At 46.2% G+C, this 27,709-nt stretch overlaps 1 protein-coding gene and 1 pseudogene across 4 annotated transcripts in view; one reads left to right on the top strand and one right to left on the bottom strand.

The window, feature by feature from the left end:
- Positions 1 to 1,503, bottom strand: part of Drgx (dorsal root ganglia homeobox) — a 32,529-nt gene extending 31,026 nt beyond the window's left edge. The window contains exons 1-2 of one of the 4 annotated variants that reach the window (XM_040272896.2): positions 1,078 to 1,503; positions 561 to 674 (exon numbers count right to left, since the gene is read on the bottom strand). In XM_040272896.2, coding sequence (XP_040128830.1) covers positions 561 to 594 — 34 coding nt within the window. In that variant the 5' untranslated portion in view covers positions 595 to 674; positions 1,078 to 1,503. The remainder of the gene's footprint in view (positions 1 to 560; positions 675 to 1,077) is intronic. The other 3 variants (XM_040272899.2, XM_040272902.2, XM_005339067.3) reach the window with 3 other exon arrangements.
- A 1,698-nt stretch (positions 1,504 to 3,201) lies between these two features.
- Positions 3,202 to 26,635, top strand: LOC101967623 (phosphatidylinositol N-acetylglucosaminyltransferase subunit C-like; annotated as a pseudogene).
- Positions 26,636 to 27,709: the final 1,074 nt, after the last annotated feature.

Raw genomic sequence — 27,709 nt, 5'->3', positions numbered from 1 at the left:
CAGAGTAAGACCCATGGTAGGGCACGGGGCAGGTGGTAGGCTGGGCAGCTCAGCCGCCAGGGACTGACATAGCCCAGAATAGCCAAGCGGGGGGCTTGGAGCACTCCCGCCCAAACGCCTGTAGTGACAGCAGCCCAGCAATGGGTCCTTCTTTGCTCGCGGTGGGGCCCAGGACGCCGGGGGCCAACTCGCCTTGGCTTTCCGGGATGTTTGCAAAACACCGTGAAAGATTGATGCAGCCCCCTGGGCAGAGAAGCCCGGATTAGAGGCGTGACACCAGCATCTGTGCTGGGAGAACCAGCCCTCCCCGCGGCAAGCATAGCCCGGGGCAGCCGGTCCCGGGCGGGGAAGGAGGTGGGAGGCAGGTGGCTACGGGGGACAGGAGACGGGGATGGAGCACGCTGTGGGAAGATGCTAAGGGCGCCCCTACTCACTGCCAGGCTGCTGCCCTTCTCAGGGTGGAAACCCCACCACCCGCCAGCACTGCTGTCGCTCTGGTCCTTTCTGGCCGGCTACTGCTTTGGCCTCGCCAAGCAGCCGCGGGTGCGGCGCTTACTCACCCTCTAGCTGTGGCGGACAGTGGAAATAAAACATCGCCGACGGTCTGATGGACTAGGCGGCCGGACTTGGGTGGGTGGCGGCGGGACCGACGGGCGCGCGTAGCTCCGGCCTGGCTGCAAAGCAAACAGCATCAGAGCCTAAGTGTCTTGCCTGCGCTCCGACCTGGCCCAGGGGCGCACGGAGAGCACCACTCTTGAAAAGCCCCCTCCCAGCGCCTTCAGCCCACTTTGGGGACCGAAGGGGAGGTGGCGGCACCTCCGGTCGCAAGCCAGGAACCCGCAAGGTGGGGAGGGTCCACCTCCCGGAGAGCTGAACCCTCACCCAGGCCCAACACCAAACCCGCAGTCTGGTTTCGGGCTGCCAGGGGTCCCGGCCGCAAGCCCTGCACCAGGCCACCGCAGCCGGTCCTGCGAACGCACAAGGCCAGCTGCTCCGGCGGCAGCTACCGCCAGGAAGACAGTCGGCCCCAAGGCCGGGTATGAGGGGCCCGGGGAGTGGGTTGGGAACCCCGAGTACCTCCGCAGGAAGCTGGAGAGAAGGCCAGAGCGTGACCGCCTCCGGTCCTCACGCGGGGTTCGGCTGGCGGCGGGCGGGGCTCGGCGCTGCTGGCGCCCGCAGGACCAGAGAAGTGACTCGGGAAGTGGCCAGATGTCTTGCTGTCTGTCTACAGCGCGCGCCGCCGCTCAGCACTCGCCTTTATAATCTCACGCATAATTGGCCTTAATCTGATTATTTCCAGCGCTGTCTACAGCGAGTAACTTGGATAGGTCTATTGGGCCTTACAAATGGCCCACGTGGTGTAAAAAAAAAAAAAATCCGTCATTTCTCAGCAAACATCGGGAATGTTTTTCCTCTTTTAAAAGAGGATAGGAACAACCGCCACCAACAACAGCCCCCCAAAAAGAGGTTGTGTTTTGAACACTCGGCCCACCTCACCCCGTGTCCCCTCAGACTCAAACCTTCTTTCTCCAGGAGAGAATGGATTTGGGTTCGCCCTTGTCAGAGGCCTGGCGACTCCTGGGCTGCAAATTGACAAAGCGGTGCTAATTGTCGCCGCCGGATGGGTTTTGGGGGGACTCTGCACACGGCTTCCCTTTCCAAGCGATCGTACAAAAGGAAAGTTTGATTTTGTTCTCAGCAAGGGGTCCTTGAATTTATGTTCGCTTCTCCATGCAAATGATATGCGGTGGGACCCTTCGCAATTACTTTTAAAATGCATCGGAGGCAGACACTCAGCGGAGAGAGACCGCCCTTCTCTCTGCCTGGGTGAAAATTAAACTCTAAAGTACCGGGCTGAAATTTTCAAGTCAGGGGCGCGGGATTGGATCAAATCACATAAACTGCAAAAAAAGCAAGTCTAATGGCGCATAATTGGTTCTGTAATAGCATTACACCAGGATAATAGCCCGTTACGGCCCCCTGCACTATTAAGTGCTTCCCTGGCGGAAAGCCTTTATGATATTAAAGGGGGAATATAATGATATTTTGGTTATTAAATGCGTGTAATTAATTTATGCACCACTGAAAATAAAGTTGGTATTATGACCCACTCAAGATGCATCAGAAGATGCAAGTCAGACAACTGTTGATAAGTTCTGGTGTCTGTGTTCCGTCTAGACTGCTGATTTTATTTTTGGGACGATGGCTTCTTGGACAGACTACATAAATTGAATATTTTATAAACATTCTAATGCTGCGTTCGGGAGCTTTGGCGAGGCGGTGGGTCGAGTCCCTGCCCGGGCCGGAATCCTGCCTCGATCTTAAAGACGCAGCGCGTTGGAAACAAAAGGCCTGGCGGGCCCACTCACGGACATGCGCCCCGGGGCGAGTAGCGTCCACTTGAAGGGCTGAGTGCTAGGGCCCTGGCTCGCAATGGACATCCCTCCGAAAACAGCCCCCAGGAAGACACCGCACCGCTCCAACTGAGGCAAGTCGTGACCTGTTTCACGGAAGCGGACCCTCCTGGGTTCAGCCATCCGGACACCAGAGTCCCGCCCAGCCGCTAGCAAGAAACCGCTGAAAACTCTGGCTCTGTTCACGGAGACTCCGCGGAGCCAGATTTGCCAGGGCGCTGATTCCGGGAGTCCAGGAGGCCAGCCTGGGAGAACGCTGCAGGTCCGGGAGGCGGGTGAGGTAGCTGGCAGGGACCAGCCGGAGCCGAGCGCGTGGTTTCCCACTACTTGAAGAGGCCTGGAGTCCGGGGAGCAGACCTTTTCTAAGCCCCAAGCCAAGAGGCTGGCTCACGAGTGCTTGTCTCCGTCTCTCTCCCTATCTCCCTCAGAGGCACCCAACTCTGCAACCCTTTAAAGAGCCTGTTCGGATGCCCTTTTTGCGCTCCTGAGTCTGCTAAAAGCCCCCTCGGATTCCCTTCTGACCTACGCAGCAACTCCCCGCTGGTGCGCCCTGTGCGCTCCTGTAGTTCAGTGGCTGTGAAGCGAGGTGAGGCTGGGGTCCCGACCATCTCCGCCAGCATGTTCCAGGTTCACTTGTGTATCTATGCGGGGGAAACCTTAGCACAAGCAGCCCAGCTCTGGGAGCTGCATTGACCCCAGAAACCTATGAGGTTCGACCCACAGACTCAGCTCCCCATCCCCGACAAGAACTGACAGAGGTTCCCATCAAAACTCAGAGATGGACTAGATGAAGTTTGTCTTGGCAGCGCACTCCCGGCGCATTTCGGCCGATCAGAACCCTGGACAGCGACGCTGTTTTTCCCCACCCCATCCCTGGACTTCTACAGGGAAAGAAGCGGGTCCCGAGGGCCTCTCGGGCCCTGCGCTACGCGGCTGCGAGATCCGCCCAGCAGGATTCCGGGCATTAACGGACCTCAATCCTCTCCCAATACAATCTACGAAAATTACTTGGGACGCGCGCGGTCGCAGCAAGGTCCGAACTCCCGATTCCACAGTCGCAGGAGAGCATCCTACTCTGAGGTTCCAACCCGGAAACATCCCACGGCCCCTCGCCTCCTGGCCCCCGCCCTCTCCGCGCCCTTGGACAGGATCCTGGATGCCTCGCTGGAAGGACCACCAGCCGAGCTCCGGGAAAAGACTTACCTTGCACAGGGCTTCAAGTCAGCTCGGCCTCGCCTCGCCCGCCGTCCCTCTCCCAGAGCCAGTAGTCTGGGTTCGTTTCTTCTGGCAAAACCGCGAATAAACAAACAAACAAATGCAGAAACGAAAAGCTACAGTAAACTTTGATGACGCAAGCCCCCTATTTCCCAAATCGTCTCCATACTCTGGGCCCTGGAGAAGGTGATTAATAGGTATTCGCTATGGTCCCCTTCTCCTTCCCAAAAAGAGCGCTAGTAACGAAACGGTTATATTTTTTTTTCTTAATTCTTGTGCGGTAAAATGTATTTTCCAATTAACCAAATTCGCCGATCTGTCCCGCTTGGACACTCTGATAATTTACAACCTAAAAGTGTACTTTCTTTATCTAAAGACCAAGGTGACTGCTTTTAATTTTCTCTAACCTCTTTACACTTGATGTTCACCAGACTCATAATGTTAATTGGCTTCATATACGGATCATCAGTTTAATGAAGAAATAAATCCTGTGTTGCTTTATGTTTTAACAGTGATTGCTTTAATGAGGAATGTGACGTGTTCCAAAATCAAAGCTGTAGGAGACATTAGAAGGGGTTTCTATTAGGACGGAAATGCTTATTTAAAGTTAAAATCATGGGATCATATTTCAACAGATTTTCCTATTGCCCGCCTTCACTTCCATCCTCTGCAAGGAGATAATTCTGTATTCCTCGAGCCTTCTTCTCTATGTATTTAATACACAGCAGCGGCAGAAGCTGCATCCCCTCTAAGAATCATTTTCTGGTTACTAAATAGGATGTGCTACCTTACCTCCTGTCCAGCAGGGCAAATAAAAGCCAGAGCAGAGTAAGGAGTTTGACTTTCAAGGTTCTTCACTTTTTAAAAAATAAAGTGGGAAGAAAGTAGCACACTCACACCCCAAGATGTGTGCAGAGGCAGCTCCACCAATGCTTACATCCCTGGCACTGAAAATTCAAGGCTGAGTTCCTAAAGGCAGACAGCTCAGCTTAGGCCAAGTAGGCTGCTGATGACCCAGGCTCTGGCCCCTGAAAATGTCTGTAGGGGATGTGCTGGACTCCCGCCCAGGTGATGAGATCTTTACATCTCTATATCAATTAATAGCAGAGTAAATCTGTGTTCTCTAATGTGTGTTTGATTTTTCTAATTTTAAGTTGGTTCTATGAAGGGAAAGCTGTCATCACAAAAACACTGAGAGCAGCAATAAAATGTTGGAAATGGGATCATCTATACACGCAAACCCTCAATTGTTTTCAGTTGAATTATGAGTCATTTTAAATTGATTCCTGAAAAGAATTCTAAATCCTTAGAAATGTAGGGATTTGAGACTCTGGACACCACACACAGTATTAACTTTTTCCATTTGCTCTGTTTTAGGAAAATTGAGGAAATATTTGAAGACACGTCTATACATATATTTGAGCCCAAATACATATAAGCTGGATTTCATATCTCAATGATATGAAGAGCGGGGGAAAGAGCTTTTTCCAATCTCCCTTTTAAAACTTCCTTAGCAAAAACAATTTCAGTAAACATGACTTAAATCCATAGCAATGAAGGTAGAGCAGATAAAAATACTTCATTTTGGACTGGGACGGTAGCTCAATGGTAGAGCACTTGCCTAGCACACCTGAGGCACTGGGTTCGATCCTCAGCACCACATTTTAATTAATTAATTAAAAAGGTAGTGTGTTCATCTACAACTAAAAAAATTTTTTTAAAACACTTTACTTAGCAGGAAGAGAAAAAAAACACATTGACTTGCTATGCATCAAAACATAGATCCTTTCAAAGAGGGGTCCAGAGGATTTTTATTTTATTTTGATAGTAATGTTTTTAAAATTCCCGCATGTAATTTCCAGTGACCACACAGCTCACCTGAGATGGAAGGCGCAGTACACTTGTGCTCAGTGTGAATACAACATGCTCTCTACTTATCAGCAAATCTATTGTCATTCTGTAGTTTTGGAGATTGCCAATAAAGCTTGGGTTAGCTAAACATGATAGAATATATTTTTTAAAATAGCAGCTAATTGAAGTTCCACATGAACAGGAGACTTATGAACAGAAATATATATATATATTTATAAATACATATATATACATATACACATACAGGAAAAGGGATAGATATGCATTTTATTATCTTGCAAATTCTATATAATTCACTAGTTTTATTGTCATGTAAAAGTAATAGCAGCTGCTCAAATGCAAACTAATAACCTCACCTTGTTATTGACCATAGAACAACATGGACTCCCATGTGGTACCCTAGGGTCTCCAGCTTTTGACTCTCTGTTTGCTCCTAAACTTAGAAGGGGGCTCCACTCCTCCAACCTTCACAAGAAGAAAAGGCAGTGTCTGCTGCCTACAGAGTGTGTGCAACCCTAGATCCATCCAAGCAGGCTCTGGTACAGAGGATCTAGGTGAACTTGAGCAGGTCACTGACTCTCACAGGACATCTGTAACTCTTTCCCTGAAGTGGGACAATAATGCCTATATGGAGTGCTGGGGAGAGGATTGAAAGACCATTCAAGAACATTTTTAGGACATTCAAACTATTCTGCATAATTCTGTAATTATGAATACATGCCATTTGACTTTCATCCAAACACAGAGAATGTCCAACACCAAGAGTGAGCCCTAATGTAAACTATGGACTCCGTGTGACAATGATGTATCACAGTAGGGTCATTCCTTATTATAAATGTATTTCTCTGGTGTTGGCTGTTGATTGTGGAAGAGTATGCACACCTATGAGAGACGGGACTGTGTGGAACTCTCTGTAGTTTCTGCTTGGTGTTGCTATTTGTAGAAAATACCTCTTGGAAATAAAGTCTATTAAAAATAAAGAAAAAAAAGTTTTGGAAAGACAGTGCTGAACACAATGTCCATGACCCAACTACTCAGTGAATACCAACTATACCTACCTTGTTCTTATTTTTATTGTCTTGCTTCTACTATGGTGTATAATTCTCTGGGCTTTCCTGGCCCCATTAGGGAGCTGTGCCTAGGGAGATGCCACAGGACCTGCTTTGGATACTTGCTCCCTCGTGGCCTCCACAGTGTGTTCCTCATGAGCTCATCCAACCCCACCTTTAGGAGAGATCCATGGCGGCTCCTCATCTTCATCTGCCTGACATCTTTGCTCCCTGACATTTTTCCACTTTTCACACTCACTGGCCTAGTTGGTTGAGTATCACTCAGCACAGCTATTTGGCTAGAAAATTTCAACCAAGGTCCTGGATTCAGGGTATTGTAATTTGATCAACAGAAATTTTTTAGAAACTTCAATCAATTGCCATTAACCTCGGCACATCAACTCCACTTGGCCACAGGTCTCTCTATTCCACACTGCTTTCTTCCAGACCACCTCTCACATTTGTGTAACCCACCTGGCCCCTGCAGGAATCTGATTCTCTGATCCCTGACCAATTTTTTATGAGTTTACCAATCATCATCCCCAGACTGATGACCACTGCTTGTCAAGTGTGAGGATAGAAAAGGGGTGTGTTCAGGGAAAGCCCCGGAGGGCAGGGTCCAGCTGAGTTCATGTCAGTCACCACTTATCTACACCTACTTGGTGCTCGGGGAAGAGGACACAGACCTGAGGTCAGGGCCTCAGAAGTCAGCCCCTGAATGTTCTGGCTAGGAAAGAAGAAGAGGAATCAACAAGAAAGGATACTAGTACCATTTAGAAATCACACCAGAAGACACTGGATCCACTAGAGCTTCTCCCCACACCCTGCAGGAATTTCTAGAAGGGAGGCTCCTGGTTGAAGAAGAATTCCCCATTCTCACATCCCCTCCTGCAGCTTCACATGGAGAAAAGCCTGCAGTCACAGTCTCCCCTGGCCCAGGGTTTGCATCAGAGTTAAGGGGCCTCAACTGGGCTCAGCACCTGTTCTCAGTCTCTGTCTTCCCAGTTTTATTCGCAGGGAGAATTTCAGGGACTGTACTTCACATCCATCTGGATACATCTTACAGATGCACCTTCAAGATTTGATTTCTAACATCCCAACATGCCGGACTGCTCAGATTGATCTATTGGAGTCACCGAGTTGGAGCAAAAAAAAAAAAAAATTATAAGCATTTAGTCAGTAATTCTTGCTATTATTAAGATGCAATAATGAATTGCTAATAAGAAAACTAAATCAATCCAAGGATATACCAAATCCAATGCAGCCAAAAATAGAAGAAAGATTTCAGTCTCCAAGTCTAAATTATCTAACCAACCAATAAACCTCCAGAAAAAAAAAAATGACTTTCAAGGTCAGCTCCTGGGTACAAAGCAGTTCTCCATAAGACTTAAAAGAATGGCATGGTAGAATGTGAGGGGGTGGCAGGGTGATGATGGCTTTCCAACTAGTGAGCAACAGAAACAGGGGTGAAGTTCAAGCCTCCCTCCCTAACCTAAGCCCATCCCTCCTCACTGAACCCTCTTGAATAAGACATGTTTCCCCTGAAACGAAATCACAGTTGATTGCCCACGCCAAGTGATCCATAAATGTTCAGAATTTAATTGAAATGACGATTGAATGAATGAAATAAGTTTGCTACATGAATGATTAGTAAACACAATAAAGCCTTCCCATTTCTAACAGACTTAAATTATGTGAACAGCTGCATAGGGAGAGAAAGGGTTTTCAATTGGGCAGACTTGGGATCAAATCTGGCTTCTTAAACCTCTTTTACTGACAATGTCTACCTTCTGGTATCTGACCAGTCCATGGGTCCATTGGCAGGTTATTCTCTCCCTTTCCCCTCCTCTCTCTCTTCCTCTCTCCTTCATCCCCCATCTATTATCTCCACCCATCTTTTTCCTTCCATTCCCTCTTTCATTCTCCATTCTCCTCCACTCCTTCTGTCTGTCTCTCTCCCTCCACCCCCACACACCCAGTAGGTGCTTCATAGCTATGACTTTTCTGCAAAACTCTTGCAAACTTGGATTTGCTAGACCCTCCCTCTTTCCATCTGACCAGCCCATTCCCACAAATAATCAGGCTCCACCTCACCCAGATGCTGTCCTCTCCCAGTGCTCCAGCTCTCTGCTCCCACTGTGCGCCCTCTCTTGGTGATGTAGTTCATGTTGCCAAGCCTAGCATGACCAGGTCAGGGCAGAACTTCCCAGTGCATTCCCAGGCATGGACCACCGCCTCCCTCCTCTCCCAGTGCCCCCAGCCTCACCCAACAGCAGTATCTCTTCTATTTGGATCTCAACATAAATATTTATTGAATGAGACTGACCAATGTTTGGGCCAGGCGGGTCCAAGCAATTTCCACCTCTTAGTGTCAGCAATGCCAACAGGGCAGGCTGGAGAGGAGGAAGTTCAGCATGACTTACCATGATACATCAAGGCATTCCTGATTTACCTATGCATGGATTCATCTCTTCATTTATTCCATGAGGAGCCGGGGAACATCAGTTTTATGCATGTAACCTCCAGTATGTCCCAGTAAACAAAACTCTGGGGATTTCAGGTGTGCATCTCAGATCATCTCATGATGGTCGTATTAAGGGATATTGTTAGAGACAGGCTCTGGCTTGGCTTCATGTGTCACGTACATATGGCAGTGTGTTGGCAGTCCACACCCCCATGGAGCACCTCAGCTGCCTAAGCCTGCCCCATGTTCCCCAGAGCTTGTGCCCAGGGAGTGTCAGCAAGAGGACAGCTCCAGCGTCCTCACTTTCCAGCCTTTCTGAGCTGGGGAGATGGAGGTCCTGGGACCTGTTTCTTTCAGCAGATGTTTGCTGAGAACCATGTCTGTGCCAGCCTTAGGCTAAGGGCCAGGAGGGAAAAAAAAAAAAAAGAGCTGTATTCTCTTTCATGTTGCTTAAACCCTTTAATATTGTGTGTGTGTGTGTGTGTGTGTGTGTGTGTGTGTGTGTGTGTGTTTACTAATGTTAGGTCCCAATTATACTATAAATGCTGTAGGGGTAGAGAGCAGGTCTGCTCAGGCTTGTCAGTGCTGGCACCTAGTAGGCATGCAATAAAGATATGTGGATTACATAAATTAATAAGACAAGAATAAGATAAGATCTATTGCCTCGTGTCACAGAGGACAGAGTCGTGAACAAAGCATTTGGCCATAAGTGCCTAAGTGCCTCAGACACAGAACAAAGCAAGTTCCTCCCTGCAGGGCTGGCCTGTGTCCTTCCCTGCTCTCTGGGATAAGTCGGGGCTTAAATAAGCCCATGAATTAAAGAGGGACAATCAATCGTCTCTTCTTTCCCATATCTGTGGCTGAACGCTGCTGAGGGCTTTAGGACAGTTACAGAAAGGCACCTCTGAAGTAGTCATAAAGGACACTGAATTTGCAGAGCCAGCAGATACCCTAACCAGTCCTATAAGGAAGGCCAAATACAGGAGCACCTTCTCCCTGATCTGTTCCCCCAGCTTTACCCAAAACCCTTTTAGTTACTTCTCTCCCCCAACTCTGTAAATTGAAGTAGTACAACAGGTTTGGTGTTTCAAGTCTGAAATCCTAGTTGATACTTTCTAGCTCAGGAATCTCCTTACCCATCTGCAAACAGAAAATGACTCCAATCTAGGAAGGTTCACCCCTTTAACCAGGAAATCGTTTGGAGAGAAGGGAGATAGGAGTTGAGAATGAGCAACAGGAAGGAGACCCCCCATTTCTTACTTTACACAGAGGTTGATGGATGCCTAACTATCCAGCCAGTGAAGAAGTTTTGGGTTTGTTGTTGTTGTTGTTGTTGTTGTTGTTGTTTTGGCCAGAATAGGTGTTGGCCTTGTTTTATATTTATTTTGTGTCTGAAATGTTCCAACAATTGCACACAGAACAAAACGGTGCTCCATGCCCAGCCCCATGGTGACGTCTTGTGTCTTCACACAACGATGATTCCTGTCTGAGGTCTGAAGACATCTGAACTTATAATCCTTGAATAGATTTTTTTTAAGTGGTGAGTTCATGGCTGACTTCCCTTTTATTGTGTTCTTCAAAAAAGTTTTCTAAAGGTAAAATCAATCAATCAATGAATTAAAAGTTAAAATGCTGTTTTAGAAAAAACACATACAATAAAAAATTAAAACCATCTATAAACTCACAACCTAAAGATAACCACCACTGCCATTTTATCATATAGCTTTCCAATATTTTATATGAATTTATGAGATGCATAACTTTTATAGAAAAAACGGGATATATAGCAACGTGATTTTGCAGGATTGGTTTGTTTGGGTTTTTTTTTCCACTTAATAATAGATCCTACTATCTCATTAAATATTCTCGTACAGTGTTCTGAATGGCTCTGTGAGGAGTGAGGCCACATTGCTGTAACAAAGACCCATCACAGTGCCTTTAAAAAGACGGAATCTATTTTGCCTTAACGTGGGTGTCCTGGAGCACCCTCCACCCTGTGAGGATGGTGGGGATCCCTTTAATCTGACTTTTCCACCATCCTTCAGATGTGGTCTTTACCCACATGGTATAAGAGGCTCTTCACCAAACCTTCATTGCTGCCATCAGGGAGGTCAGAAGGAGGAGGAGGAGGAGGGCACACCCATCCTTAAAGGGCATACCACTTCCAAAGTTGCATTGACCTCCTTGTTCATCCCACTAGCCACAACTATGGCCACACCCAGCTGTTAGGAGGCTTAGAAACCGTTTTCATCTTGGTGTTCATGTGTCATATATATATAGCAGAGTCTGCTATTACAGGAGAAAACAGAACAGATACTGAGGACAGCTGTCAGCATCTGTCACAATTGTGTTTTATTTTGAGAGCTACTGGGGACATTTATATATCCATGGCTGTTTCCTTAAGATAGATTTTTCAGTATAGAAATTGTTTGATCAAAGACTTATTGTATTTGAGACTCCTGAGAATCACTTGCACCCTTCCCTTTTCTGGGAAAGCCTGTTGGTGAATGATATTCACATAAATATTTTTCTCTTTGGCTTCTCTTCCACTTTGAGCACCTTTCAGCTCTCCATCCTTTAAGATGGGGAGGTGGGTCGATCTCGGTGAATGCAATCCCACACCGAAAACCACATTCAGGATTCCCACTGCCTGCAAGTCAGTCTCCTTTGGTCATGGGCTGGCAAAACTGGAGCCCAGGGCATCAGGGACAGCAGAGTGTCAGGTACTGCTGCTAAGGACCAGAGGTTGGGGACAGTGGTCTGCATGGAAGACCCTGAACCTCCAGGTGGACACCTGGATCAAGAGGTCAACTGGGGCAGGAATTACAAACAATCAACTCAGTGCCAAAGGACACTGGGATAGGAACAAGAAGGCTATAGAGACAGATTCTAGAACCATCAGGCATGAGGTCAATGTCACACACCAAGAGAGTCAGATTCCCAGGCCACGGGCTGACTTCTTCCTCAAGCAGGGCTGTGTAGCATGTCGTCTAGCATAGAGTATGTGGTAGTCCTTGGGAATCTACATGTTAGATGCCCGACCCCACTCGGAGTGCGTCCCGTGGGCCTAAGGAGGCTCTGCCTACCACCCTTCAGAGAGATTCCTCAGGGTCAATACTTTCTGGATCTCTAGACAATGCTTTAGACTCCATAAATGTCAGTTCCGAATAGTAACTTCATGGGAGAACAGGGGAAACAGGAAGTAGTAACTTAGGCCAACCCATCTTGGGAAGCAGGGAAGTGGAGGCAGGAAGGGGATCTCCCAAATGTCCTCCGATAGGGCTGACAAGATGTCCTAGCCGACTGAGCAACTTCTTAGATGTCTGCTGATGTCCTAAAGTCTCCTGGAAGCATCCGATCTAGAATAACCGTCAATTTTAGCCAGAGCCAACTGCCACCAGGTGGCACCAAACTGCAAAGGGAATTGCTCTTAATCGTAGTGGAGACAGCTTGGTGTCGAAGGCAGAGAGCCATGGATGATTTCTCTGGGTGTTCCTGGGTCCTACCTGGATCTGGGGACGCAGGAAATATGGCAAATGTCTGTTGACTGAAAAATAGACGGTTGGGTGGATGAAGGGACAGGTGGATGAATTTGATTCTTCCCCTAGAGGGATCTGAATACCCCTTCTTTAAGTGGACACTGTAGATGAAGTCAGATACGTTACCCTGAACCTCCAAGAACAGGCTAGAAGCAGGTCTTTATTGCACAAATTTATGGTAGGCTTTGTGCCAGAGGTAGGTCACTGGGAATGTCTTACACTGCATCTGTGTCCTCTGAGGCAGAACGCTCCTTCCCAACGCCCCCAACCTGCCTAGCCTGTCCCCTTCATCCACCTTCCCACCATATTTCAGGGTAAATAGATCCAATATATTTTGGGTTTACTTATGGCTATTTAATAGGTCATACAGCTATTGCAATGAATCTGTAGTGAGAAGACTCAAACGGAGGTCATTTAGAAAACCTGCCAAGGCCAGGGTTGCTGGTGAGGGGGAGGCTGGAGACTCAGGTTTCATTGACTGTAATCCCTATGCCCAGAAAGCCCATCACTTATTCATCTGCCTCTGCTTTTGGCTCTGAGCCTGCCACCCCCACAGAATGTCCTCCCTGCTGTAGAGCCATCCGGAACCCAAGGACTGTGGGACACTGGAAGTTCCCCACAGTCTAGGTGCCTGGCCCTGCTTACCATACTCAATAAGACCACAAAAAACTTTGAAAGTAAATTCGGAAAGCCCAATAAGCCACACAAAAAGACTTCTTGCTTCATCTTGTATTTTCTTCTCATTTGTACAAATTTAGGCAGTTTATTGTATTTATTGACTATATTGTATTTCTTTGGTTTTTTTGTTATTGTTGGGGTTTTTTCAGAAAAGGGGTTATCTCTGCCTATGTTCCTTTTGGAGGGGTCATGATTTGTCAGCGCTCCCATGCCATTAAATTTTAATCTGTTTGTGTCTGCAATGCAGATGTTTTTCCTGGTTTATTGGGTGGCAGTGGCTGTGTGCCCACTCATATGACAATCTCAATATCTTTAATGGTTTCTCCTTGGTAAGAGGGAAAGTTATTAACCCATGGCCCTGGACCCTGAATGAGTTCCCCTCAGAGCTGCACAAGGTTCCCTTGGCAAAAGAATCCTGCTCTAGGCTGCAATCTAAGAGTTGTGGGAAGTGGTGCTCAAAGGCTGGTTCTCTGACTACCCAAAAAGGAAAATCCCTCTTGCTCAGCCCCAGGAGGACCCTGATCTCTCCAGCCTCACCCTGTCCCTTCTCCTTCTCCCCCCACCCCAGCATCCCTGTTTTTTTTCAGCCTTAAGAACTGGAAAAACTCACTTCATTCTCCTCTTGTACTTAGGCTCCTGGCTCCCTGGAATCTTTTGCTTAAGAGGAGCTTGAGAAAGATAAAATCACCCTGGGGCTAAAGGGAAAGGAAAGCATTAGTCCTCTCTATCCACAAATTCGACCAACCACAGACTGAAAAAATTTGGGAGGAGGGATTGAATCCTTCATGAACACATACTAACTTTTTTCTTTTCATTATTTCTTAAAAATACATTATAAGCCAAGCACAGTTACACATTCTTGTAATTCTAGTAACTTGAAAGGCTGAGGCAGAAGGATCACAAGTTCAAGAACAGATTATTCAACTAAGCTGTCAAGACAATACCATATAACAATTATTTACATAACGCATTGATTGTATTATGTATTATAAGGAATCCAGAGATGTTGTTAAAGTATACAGGAGGAGGTATATAGATTATATGTAAATACTAGACCATTTTATATTAGGGACTTCAACATCTGTGGATTTTAGTATTGGGGGGCATCCTGGAACCAATCCCTGGCAGAAACGGAGGGATAGCGGTATTGGAAGGTGGGGGAGGGGGGACACAGACCATCCTGGAGAACATCCAGTAGGGTGGCTTGCCTTCCTTTGCATGCATTCTCAGAGACTTCTAAACACTGCTGTGGGGGCCTTTTGTCAGTAGGGTGGTCTATAGGTGGGACTTCCCTTCAACATCCATTGTCCTCCAAGAAGTATTCTATGGTGGGATTTGGGGAGGCTGTATCAGCCTCAGAGAAGGCGTAAGGACCTTCTTACACATCTGTGAGGCTCAGAGACACATGGAGCCACTCACAAATGACCCTGGAGAGCTCAAGTCCCCAGAGAGGGTAATAATTTCCTTTCTCTTTGGGATTTTCCACCTCAGCCTGGAACTGGCTCTAGGCTCTTGAAAACTTAGAGGGAATTGTCTGGCTCATAATTATGGCCAGCAGATTATTTGAAGAAAGTGATTATTGCATGTGCTTCCATCTGTTCTATCAGCAAGCTCTAGCCAAGCCAGAGAGGTCTAGATGTGCCCCAGGTGTCCTGCCGTGAGGATACCTGCACAGCCAGTGGCATCAGGCAACACAGGTCCACCAAAGAATCTTTCCTCATTTTACTGCTGTTGACAGCTAGTGCCAAGGGCTCCTTCCTTTGAAGTTGGGTTTTCACAGCAAAATAAACAAGCTTCTCTTTGGGGTGGGACTCAGAGACAATGGTGGTTGGGAGCTGTGGGACTTGCAGATCAGGGCTCTGACTGCCATTCAGCTCTGCAGAGACCCCCACAGAAGGTGAGGCAGGTCAAACCACAAAGCTATAAAAAAGCAAGGCAAAGTCAGGGGTCAGGCACATCAGTCCTTCCCCCGGCACCCCTCGATGGACCAAGGGGAACAGTGAGATAGTGCTGGAACCCAATCCTGCCAGCTCAGGAGTTGTGCTGTCAGAAGGGCTCAGCAGGACCCTGATAGTAAAAATGATTGGGAAGGAGGGGAGATCCAAGCCCAGGGAAGAGTGACAAAGACTCAGGACCAGGGCTAGCACAGCCGTACCACCATCCTGCTCCCACAGGTGCACACCCACACACACCCTGCGCCACCCTGCCCTCTCCCTCACCTAGGAGGATGGCTAACTCACCCTTCTAGACCAGTATCCCAAACGGCATGATTTTCATCCCCAGTAGGCCTTTGGCAATCTCTGGAGATGGTTTTGTTGCCACAACTGGAGAAGGGGCTGGAGAATGCTATTGGCATCTCAAACACCAAAGCCAAGGATACTGTTGGACATCCTATGCAGAAAGGTGTCCAAAAAGATGTTGTGAAGCTGGGGTGACAACCCCACCCCCAAATGCAGAGGACAACCCGACCCCCAAAGAGGAATCATCCTATCAGTCCTAAATGTTGATGGTTCTGAGAATAAGAAGCCCTGCCCTGGAGCCAGCTTGTCCACTCAGCCACCTGTTCATTCTGCACCTGAGCACCAGTTCTCATGTCTCCTCGGCTGCCTGCCTCCCCGACAGAGACCAGGCACACACAGGTCTCTCCTCTTGATCCCATTATCTCGCCCACAACTTCATCAAGGAATGGATACGTTCCAAACACCAGCTCTCTGCCAAGCCTCCAACCAACACAGAGCTCTAAAGACTGTATTCCCCACTCTTTACACATCAGGAGACTGCCGCCCACAGAGGTGAGAAAGTTTTCCAGAGGTCATACAGGTAGCTAGAAGAGGTAGAGCTAGACTTTATCCTAAACAAGGTCTAGGACCTGGCTGCCTTCATTCTGGGTCTGGAGGGCCCAAGAAACAGTGTTTGAATGGCATCTGAGGTTGGTCTGGGAACCCCAGGTTGGAAGAGGCCTTGAAGGTTGCTAGAACTTCATCTGTACGAAGCAGAAGGCCCCCATAGCCTGACAGGAGGTCCTGAAGATATGTCTGACTGGCCCTCCCTGCTTCCCCACTGCCCAGACACATGGCTCTCCTGTTCAGTGTTCTGTGCTGCCTAAATCAAAGAGTACAAAGAACGCATCTACTTTCTTTTGAAAATAGCTTTAATTGTATTTTTTAATATACCTTCACTTCAGAAAATGCAGAAAACATAGCTGAGTAAGAAGAAAATAAAAACCACATGTGATCACACTAAGCAGAGAAAAACTAGTGTTGATTTTAACATATTTCCTTCTAGAGTTTTCTATGCTAATTGTTAAAAACAAAAATACAGGAGGGCTGGGGATATAATTCAGTTGGTAGAGTGCTTGCCTCGCAAGCACAAGGCCCTGGGTTCAATCCCCATCACAATCAAAATAAAAAAAAAAACCAATCATAATATAAAACTTCTGTGACCAGTTTTTTTTTCATCTAATAATGTTGCCTATATGGCTATGAAATCTTCTTCCATGTCTTCTCCATAACTTGGATGGAAGACAGATGGATGGACGGATGGATGAGTGGATAGATGGATAGGTGGGTGGATGGATGGACAGATGATCCTTCATTCACCAATAAGTTCTCTCTATATGGAAAATTCAGGTCACATCAATTCTAACATTTTCAAATAAGTGATTTCTCACTCATGACATTGAAGGATTTGCTGGCAGTGGACTCTTCTTTCTCTAAACTGGTAGCAGTTACACAGGATGGCCCTACAGTCACACGGCTTAGATTTGAACTCTGGCTAGGGCTCTACTAGCTGAGTAGCCTTTTATGCCTTGGTTTCCCTAATCATAAAAACAGCAAGAAAACAGTTTAAGCCTCATGGGCTTGCTGAGGATATTCAGTTCAGATGACTTGATGAGCTTAAATCATCAACCCTTGTTTTAGTCAGTTTTTTTCATTGCTGTGACCAAAAGACCTCTCAAAAACAATTTTAGAGAAGGAAAAGTTTATTTCAGGCACTCATGGATTCAGAGATCTCAGTCCACAGATGACTGTGTCCATTGCTCTGGGCCCCAGGTGAGGCAGAACATCATGGCAGAAATATGTGGCAGAGGAAAGCAGCTGAGGACATGACACCAGGAAGCAGCTCCCCTCATGACAGACACTCCCCTAGTGACCCATCTCCTCTAGCCATGCCCTACCCACCTGTGGTTACCACCCAGTTAATCCCAATCAGTGGATTAATGCACTGATTCGGTGAAGGCTTTCATAACCCAGTGATTTCACCTCTAAACTTTCTTGCATCGTTTCACAGATGAGCTTTGGGAACATCTCGTATTTCCCTATAAGAGAGAAAACAAATTGACCTCAGCTTACAAAAAAGGACACAAAAGCTTGAAGAGTTTGGTAGATTAATCAATTTAGCAGGCACTGAATGGCAGAGCCAGGATTTGAAACTAGGAAGTCTGGTTTTAAAGTGCATGGTAACCACTACATGGGACTGACTTCAAACTGTCCTCGCTAGGTCTTGGTGTTATGGTTTGGATATGGGGTGTCCCTCCAGAAAAACTCATGTTATTCAATGTAGCAGTGTTCAGAGGTGACATGATTAGATTATGAGAGCTGTAGCCTAATTCTTAGATTGGTTCATTGGATGGATTGATACTTTGAAAGAACTACTGGACTGGGTGGTAACTACAGGTAGGAAGGACATGGAGGAGGTAGGTCACTGGGAGTGTACCCTTGGGGATTATATTCTGACCCTCTGGATCCTCCCTCTCTCTGTTTCCTGGCTATTGAGAAATGAGTGGGTTTCCTCCTCCACACCCTTCTACCACGCTGCTCCCCCTCACCTCAGGCCCAGAGTAAACTGGGCAATCATGAACTGAAACTCTAAAACCATGGGCTCAAAATAAACTTTTCCTGCTCTAAGTTGTTCTGGTCAGGTATTTTTATTACAGTGATGCAAAGCTGACTAACACAGTTAGTTTTTTCTCACTTGTAAAATGCCGATGGCACATCTGCTTGACAAGGTTTCATGCTCCTATGATCAGAGAAGAAGCCTTATGTATGAAGAATCCTGCTTGTCGACTGTGGCCTGGCACTGTGTCAGGAGCCCAGGAATCCCACTCTGGCCAGGCTCCCTTCCTAGCCCACTGAGACAACCTTCTATCTGATGCCTCCTCTGCCTACAGAGAGGCCTGTGACACCTGCCACATGGTCACAGAGCTCTCGCCATCCCAAGGGTCATCCTCATTTAGGTTAAGCCTGGGGTCAGCTCACCCATGGGCAGGGCAGAGTTGTGACTTTAGAGGATGCTGATTGGTGGTGAAGATGACCAGCAAGGAATTTCTGAACACCCTCCCATCCTACTTCCAATCAGTCTTGCTATAGCTGTGCAACTTGGGTTGCCCAAATTCTTGGTGGTCAGGACCAGAAAGCTCCTAGCTGAGACCTTCCTCTGGATCTAGGCAGTCAGCTGGGCACAACAGCCAAAGGCCTGAATACAAATGGGTAGGAGTTAAACAGAGTGGCCATGCAGCCATACCACCTGGATTCAAACTCATGTTCTGACTAGTTGAGGGACACTCTAAAAAAACGGTTAACATTTATTGAGAATTTTCTATGTGCCAGGCATTTAATATTTCCAGTACATTTTCTCAAACCAATCTTCATAATAGCCTCATAAAGTAGGTTCTGTATTGAACCCTTAGAAATCAGATGCTCAGACAATGGAATATGATTCAGCCATGAAAATAATAAAATCCTGTTATTTGCAGTAACATGGATGGAACCAGAGGACGTTATGTTAAGTGAAATAAGCCAGGCACAGAAAGATAAATACTGAATATCCTCATTTATATATGAAAGCTAAAAAAAAAAAGTTGAATTCATGAAAATAGAGAGTAGAAGAGTGGTCATGAGAGACCAGGAAGGGAAGAGTGTAAGGGTGCCAGAGAGGCTGGATAAAAGATATCAAAATACAGTTAAACAGGAGAAATGAGTTTTAATGCTCTACAGTACCAAAGGCTGTCTTTAATTCACAATTATTTATTTTATTTTTATTAAAAACTAGAAGAATTTGAAGCTTCTCAACACAAATAAATGATACATGTTAAAGGAGATGGAGGTGCTGATTACCCTAATTTGATCCTTGTACATTGTATACATGTATCAAATTATCACACTCTATCTTATAAATATATTTTGTGTCAATTAAACACAATTTTAACACAATTTTTGTGTTAAATTGTGTTTTAACACAATTTTTATGTCTCAATTAAATGTATTTAAATATATAAAAAAGATGTATAAAGATAAGCCAAAAGTCTTTGGTACCTACCAATTCTCTTTAAGACAAACTGAAAGAGCAATACATTGCTTCCTTCCTCAAGCCAGTGTATGTTTGTTGTGGAAAAGCAATTCCCAACAAATATCATATATATGAATATTAACAATACAAAATACCTTCACCTTTATGCAGTCCAACATCCCACACTCCAAAGCAGGATCCCAGAGGTCATTGTTTTTGATATGGACTTGAGTTCCTGCAGCACCAGCTCTGCCTCACTGTGTGACCTTCTATGCCTCAGTTTCCCTACTTATACAATAGCATTAATATCAGAATAAACCTTATAGGCTTACTGAGAGCATAAAACTCATATGGTGTGGATGAGCTTAATCTCTTAACCAAGTCATTTTTCTCAAGATATGGGCATCCAGTATATTGGGAAGTTGCCAAAGTGCTCCTCAGTATTGAAACCTATGTCCAGCACAATATGGCCCAGGGCTTCCCTGATTTGGTTTATTCACATTCTTGGTTTTCATTCATTCCATCCATCTTCAGAGGTGCTTAGTATGCCCAGAGTTTACTACTGACTACATCTCATTTTTATAAATTGCTTTTTTGGTAATCAAGATTTTATTTTAAATGGGCACTTTTTAATGTCATTATAAATCCATATTCATATGTTCATAGGATAAATATAAAATAATAAGTTATGAGCACACATAGCAATGAAGACACACAAAGCTAGACTTCTAAATACCATTCCCTGCTGAAACAGAAGCCAAGCTTGAAGGTATTTCAGAATAAAGAGTTCAAAGGGGAGGAGGGAGGGAGGGAGGAAAGGACAAGACTTCTCAGAGAAATGGCTAGTTCCAGGGAGAGCAGGGAAATCACCCAGGGAGCCTAAACCACCACCAGGAGGCGAGGAACTGGTCTCAAACCAAAGGAACATCTCAAAAGGTCACAAGAGCCAGCTCAGAGAGCCCTAACAAGACTGGGAACATATGAGCATCAAAATTCAAGATGATACTAATGGATTATAATCTACCAAATAAAATAGAATTTCATGAGCCCATTCTGACGTAAATAAATAAATAAGGGACAGCTTTTCCTTCCAGTAAATGGCAATAATAAATGGAGATGGAGTGATGGAGTCATAAAATCCTTCGGCAGCCACCAGTGTCATTAATGGATTCAGGCAAAAATCATCAATGAAAGTTAAATCAGAGGGCAAAGGTTGGATAAAGAACAAGATATTCACATAATCCCGAAAGGATTTCCCCACAAATTACTTACTAATCTCAAAGAGGGCAAGAGAGCTGATAACAAAGGATCCTACCTTACCCAGGGGTCAAGGTCAGCATCACTAACCATAGAATGGACTTGTGTCTCACACTGACATGAGGAGGCCCCACAACACATCCTAAACATGCTCAGCCTAATCCTAAACTCAAGGAAGCACCAGACAACTCCTAACTGAGAAGGATTCTGCACGTTCCAAATTGTGAATGGCATGTAGGCTCTGTCCCAGTTACAGGCCACTGCAAAGATGGATGATCCAAGCACAATGTGATCCTGGACAGACTGGCTGGACAACTGCAGAGGACAGCTGAGATAGCTGGAAAAATCTGAGCATGGACCATGTCTCACATAATAGTATTGTGTCAATGTGAAATTTCTGGTGGTGACTGTACTGTGATCCTCTAACACATTGCCCTTGTTCTTAGGAAAAATACATAGAAATATTTAGGGGCAAAGAGGCATGCTGCCTGCAACTTGCTCTCTAATGTTCAGGGGAATTGTGTGTGTGTGTGTGTGTGTGTGTGTGTGTGTGTGTGTGTGTGTATAAAGAGAAGAAGATGGAGAAATAACAAAAGAAGAGGAGAGGGAAAGGAAGAAAAAGTAATTGAGAGAAAGAGATAAGAGGCAGAGCCCCTGAGCAAGTGGCAAAGCAAAAGCAATAAAAATGTACCCACTGGCGCGTCTTGCTCAAGGGCACATGAGAGTTCTCTGCTCTTCTCATAACGTTTGTAAAAGCATGAAGTTATTTCAAAATAAAAACAACTTGTGAGTGAATGCTTGTTTTGGGTATCACAGGAAGAGTGAAAAGAAGGTGTGACTGATACACTTACTGCCCTACACTTCTATAAAGTTTCTGCCTTGCCATGTCCCGCCCCAGCCTATCCCCATCTGGATACTGGAGCCAGATAAACTGGGCTTCAGGCTGTGGAGAGATGGAGGGGGCTCACCTAAGACAAGACATGTTTCAGGAGTAAGGTCTGGCTGCAGTCGGTGTCAACGTGGCTGCTGCCTTCCGGCCCCAGGAGTGGAGGTCCTCTCACTCCTACTGTGTGGGGTAACATCAAATAACAGCTTGCCATTAGGAGGCTTTCTCTGTTGGACTCTGAGCTAGATCCCAGGATTCTGTGGACCTCCACCAGGAGACAGCAGTCCAGTCATGAGCTCAGCATACACTCCTGGGAAGAGGAGGGGGGAAGTCTTGCTTACTCACAGGGAGCACCCGCCCTGTGCCACATCCATGCCCACTGCTGAGGAGACCACATCTCCTTTGGAAGCAGTGGCTCCCACATCTCCTGGAGAAGTTGTTCTCCATAGCTCCTCTCCCTTCAGGACTCCCTGGTCAACCTAAGGGCCTTCCCTCCGTTCAGCCTTGAGGCCATGAAAAGTGGAACTTGTCTTCTGCGCCTCAGGAGTGAAGGGTTAGTGTGGGTGGAAAGCTGGTGGGCCCTTGCTCTCACCTTCCTGTGGGCCTGGGGACAAGAATGATCAGGCCAAGGAAGGCGGGGCCAGTGAAGGAGAAGTGACAGGCCCCCTCACTTGAGGCCTCACTCCTCACTACCTTTCCCTGTGCCCAGCCGCCCTCTGGCTTCTACCCTGACCAGAGGCTTTCCCTCCTCATTCCCATCCACCCCACCAGACAGATCAGCTCATTCCTCTCCATGTTGCCTGTGAGGGTGTGGGGGTCTCTGGTGGCCCCACTGAGGTGGACACCTTCCGGAAGATGTACAGCATGAAGCCAGTTGGAGGGTGAGACGGGTCCCAAACATGGTCAAAGTCCTCCAAAGAGAACAGGCGCTCCCTCTCCATTGGCCTTACATTCCCTGAGCCTAGGATGGGCTGCCTCTTGGGCAGGCAGACTCTCTCCTCTAGGAATTCCCATGACAAAGGTGGAGGATGGTAATCAGGGACTGCAAAGAGTCCCCCCTGGGAAGAAATTCTCCTGAAGAAATGAAGAGGCACCTTCTGTGGCCTGGGACCACCAGTTTCTCCATTAGTAAGGAGCTCCTGATGGAGGGGGTTATTAACACAAGGGGTTATTCAGTGGGCAGTCTGAGGCTGTGAGCAGAGCAGCAGCAAAGCCCACACACAAAACAGAAACTAATTTAATGACTTCACAGTGTGTACTTCAATTTAAAAAAAAAAAAAAAAAGCAAATCCAAGAGGTGAACAGGAGGCAAATCAGCCATTTGTGGGCACTCCTCACACTTCAGTTTAGTATGATTTATATTTTGAATTTTCTTATAGGAAAGGGGCATAATATTATATTCAGGGTTTGGCAGCATCAAAGGTCCTTAGGGCCCTGCCTGCAAATCCCCATCTACCTCACCTCCCAGGGGGACCCCCACGGGAACCTCTCCTATGGCAGAATGTGGGCCCCACTTTGCCTGCCTTGGCACCCACAGCTGTGGGTAAGTCATCTGCTCTGCTCAGTCTGGGTTTTGCCATTCGAAAACAAGGGATTAATACCTCACTTACCCTCACTTATGGAGCTGCAATGAATGATACAAGAATCTCTGCTCACCCTGTGGTTCTTTCAATTTCCTGACTACAAAAGAAAAGATTGAAAAATCTGGCTGACTTCCAATGTTTTCTGAATGTAAAGTTTGAGCATCTCTGTTGGAGGAGAAATACAAGCAAGTCTTGTGTCGATTTTTGGTTTGGCAACAAGGGCCAGGTCTGGAGTCAGAGGCACCAGAATTTGTCCTCTCCCTCCATCACTTGCAAACCAGCTTTTTCATCTACAAAAAAGAGGTGAAACTGTCCCTCCAAGAGTTGTTGTGAGGATCAATGATCAAAATTCCTTCACTCATCTCTGTGGGAAGGGCATGGGCTGCACTCACTACTGCTACCCACAGTCCCCCACAGTCAGGAGAAACATCCAGGGAGGACGGCAGCTTCTGGAAGCCCTTCCAAACCACTATCCCTGGGCCCAGTAGGAATTCCTGGAGCCCTCTATTCTCTCCATGTAAGGAATTCAAAGTAAAAAACTGTACTGCACAGTGAAAGAGTCCGGAGATTCAGAGTTTTCTTTCAAACAGCTTATTGCTTGTTTAGAACATTAAAATCACTCTCTGTTTCTCATGCAGGAGCTTAGTTGACCGACAGGAAAGAGGGGCTCTAGGTCTCCCTTCCAGGCAGCTTGGATTCAGACTTAATGGCTGGGGGCTATTGGTGCCTTTAGCAGGTGACTTCGTTCAGGAAAGCTTCTTGACTCATTAGAGCCTCCTTTCCTGTCACTTGCTGGTTACTCTGGGGCCACCATTAGCCCCATGCCCAACAGTTCAGCCCTACCCAACACAGCCACTTCCCAGTGGGAGAACAAATACCTTGGCATGTGTGGGGATGTCTGGAAACTATCCCCTGACTTGGGACAGGTTTCTCCTTGCACTAGTGGTGGAACCAGCCCCCAGCTCCCTGTACTTGTTAATTCCTGGCAGCTCTGTGCCATCTGCATTACTTGGGGCTGGCAGTCACTGTGAGGTCTCTGCTGGTGGAAACTTAGTGACTCTGGAACAAGACACAATTTGACCTCAAATCATTTGAGAGGTAGTTGCTGGTCTGATGGATTACCTTTAACCCTCAATACTTTAGGGTACACCTCCTAGGAACAAGGATGCAGTCCAGTTGCTAAATTCAGAAAGTTCACAGTAACTTACAGAATAAAATATGAGGTGTAGTATAGTTTATAAGAATTTATTATATATTTTAAAATAAAGATTTTAAATTTTCCAACCAAAGAAATGATAAATGGTTCCAGCGATGGAAATGCTAATTATCCTGATTTGATTATTGCACATTGTATGCACACATGGAAATATCACCGTGTCCCATAAATATGTACATTATGTGTCAATTGAAAATAAAAAAATGCACAGTTCACATTCAAATGTTAAGTTTTTCTATAATGAGAGTTGTCTACCAATGTCTTTAATCCTTGCTTCTTTTGTTTCCCCTTATCTAGAATAGCCTTTTGGAATTTTTTATGACATTGACATTTCTGAAGAATGTAGCTCAGATTTTTTTAATAAAAGGACTTTTTAAAAACTGAAAAAATATCATATTGTATATAGTTTCACAAAAAGCTTTTCACATGCACATGCTTGTGTGTGTGTCACACACACACAATTTGTGAGCTTTTCTGCATCAGTAAATAAGATCTTTCATGCTCTTTTTAAACTGCATCTCAGTATTTAAATATCTACAGCACTCAGTGCTGTACCAACCACCTGCACCCCTAAACACAGCAGGCCACTGCAATTTGAAAGTAAACACTTGTCATGAGGGCCTGGGTTCAATTCCTGACATCTCAGAAAGAGAAGGGGAGGAAAGAAGGAAGGACGGGAGGGGGAGGAGGGAGAAAAGGGTAGGGAAGGGAAGAAGGGAGGGATCTCCTATATTCTTCTTTGTCAATAATTGACAAGAATAGAAACCTAGACTTGCAATTTAAGTAAACATAGCAAGCCAACCATCCCAAGTGCAGCGTCAGCTTACAGGTCCTTTAACAGAAAGTCCCCCTTTACCACATGGGACATCCTTCATTTTTCATGGTTTTTCCCCTAGAATGGTTAGCACACGCAGATCCCTTGAGGCCATTATAGATTATCTGCTCCGACTGCTGCCAAGAGTGTTCATTAGTCGGTGCTGCTGCCCAGGTGAGCGGTCCGGTCCTCATTAAACCTTTTCTCCAGGAAGTGCCCGCGGCAGCTCTGCGCAGCGACCCGAAGGGGGAGCCGGTGGGAGACTGGGCCGCACACCCCGGGGACAGGAGGGCGGGAATGTGGCTGTGTAGCCCAGCCTCGCAAAAGGGACTCCTCTGTTGCGAGCCTGTCCTGGGCTGCAGCCTTTCGGAGAAGCCTTCCGGAGGAGTCTTATTTCACAAAGAACGAGAACCACAGGGACTGGCAGGGAGTCTGAAGGGGCTTGAGTTTAGGGGACAGGATAAGACGACGTGTGCCCAACCTGTAATCGACACCCAGGAGGCCGCGTGGCAGGAGGTCCTCTAGGAGAGGAAGCCCTTCCCGGATAACCACGTGGACCCACGGTTCCTGGAAGAGCTCTGGAAGAACACCTGAGCCTGGAGATACCAATCCTGGACAGTGGTATTGGAGTCCAGTGTGGGGGTCCACAGCTGTGCAGCGTCTGCATCTCTGGGGTCATCTGGTGGTATATGGATGAGGGTCTCCTGGCCCCCCACTGGCTTTTTGGAACTGGCCTGGCATCTTCATCAATGGGATATGTTTTGTTTGATCTCACTGATGGTGGTGAAGGGCGGAAGAAGAGCCGGTGGACCCGGTGGGCTGACCTGAAGAGCACCCTGGTCTTCATGGCTCTCACCTATGGGTTTCCATCAGTGAGTGCCCAAGACCGAGTCCGTCAGCACTGACACCATCTATGCCATGTCAGTCTTCATGCTGCTGGGCCACCTCATCTTCTTTGACTATGGGGCCAATGGTGCCATTGTATCTAGCACACTGTCCTTGAACATGGCCATCTGCGCTTCTGTCTGCCTGGCCTCTCGGCTTCCTGGGTCCCTGCATGCCTTCATCATGGTGACGTTTGCCATCCAGATTTTTGCACTGTGGCCCGTGTGACAGAAGGAACTGAAGGCCTGTACTCCCCGCACCTATGTGGGGGTCACGCTGCTTTTTGCCTTCTCAGCCTTGGGAGGCCTGCTGTCCATGAGTGCGGTGGGAGCCATACTCCTCGCTCTTCTGCTGGTTTCCATCTCCTGTCTCTGCCCTTTCTACCTCGTTCACCTGCAGCTTTTTAAAGAGAACATTCATGGGCCTTGGGATGAAGCTGAAATCAAAGAAGACTTGTCCAGATTCCTCAGCTAAGTTAAGGGATCCCCTTTACATTATTAAGGCAAGCTGATAGACTGGTATGCTAACCAGCATAAAATCTGAAGGCAGAGCCCATTCTGGGAGCAGCAGTCTGATGTGGATGAGAGAACAGAGATCAGAAGAAAAAATTAATCAAAGGCTGCAGTGGTGAAGGTGTTTGCCCTTCTGTCATTTTCATTTTATGATGTAAAAGCTTTCTGGTGTCCTCTTGAATTACTGCCCATCTGTTATTCACTATAACAAATGAAGTGATGGTCTCTATTAAAGTAATTGTCTCTATTAACAACACACACACAAAAATTTCTCATCATTTCCTACATGATTTTCTATGTCTTGGATGTGCATCCTGTGTTGTAGATGTGGCAGATCTGTTCTCCCAGCCTGTCTTTTATCTTTGTTTAGAGTGTCTGTTGTGGCTTAGAAATTTTAAACACCTGTCAGAATCAAGTACATCCATCATTTTTCTTCTGTTCTGTCTTTTGTGTGCTTTACTTTTGAATACCTTTTCTATAGTAAATTTATACACAAATTAATCATTTCTTATAATGCCTTTTATATAGGCATTATAGGCTTTTATTTTTACATTTAAATCTTTAATTTGAATTTTTTTCATGATTATCTACAACTATGTGCAATGCTTTAGATATATATTTAGGTCCTAGTAGTGTTTATTAAATAATGCAGCTTTGTCTTTCTGGACCCATTGTATGGTTTTTTGAATAATGACGAGTAAAATAAAGTCTATACATGTTCAATACACATGAGCCCTCCTCCAATTTTATTAGTGCCTTTTAATTATACAGAACAATGGGTTTCATTGTGGCATACTTGTACATGTGTATGACATGCCTTGATCATATCCACTCCCCATTACCCTCCCTTACCTTCTCCTGCCCCACCTTTGATAGTCTCCCTGCTACTTTCATGTCATCTTTTGTTCCCCTACATTAGGGTTAGGATGTGACATGTCCCCGAAAGCTCATGTGTGAGACAAGGCAAGGTTTAAAGGAGTGATTAGATTAGGACAGCTTAATCCAATCGGTGATTTAGGGATTAGCTCCTGGCTAAA

Source organism: Ictidomys tridecemlineatus, chromosome 1, assembly GCF_052094955.1.
Source record: "Ictidomys tridecemlineatus isolate mIctTri1 chromosome 1, mIctTri1.hap1, whole genome shotgun sequence".
NCBI classification, from domain to species: domain Eukaryota; kingdom Metazoa; phylum Chordata; class Mammalia; order Rodentia; family Sciuridae; genus Ictidomys; species Ictidomys tridecemlineatus.
This window is presented reverse-complemented; position numbering and strand designations above follow the sequence as displayed.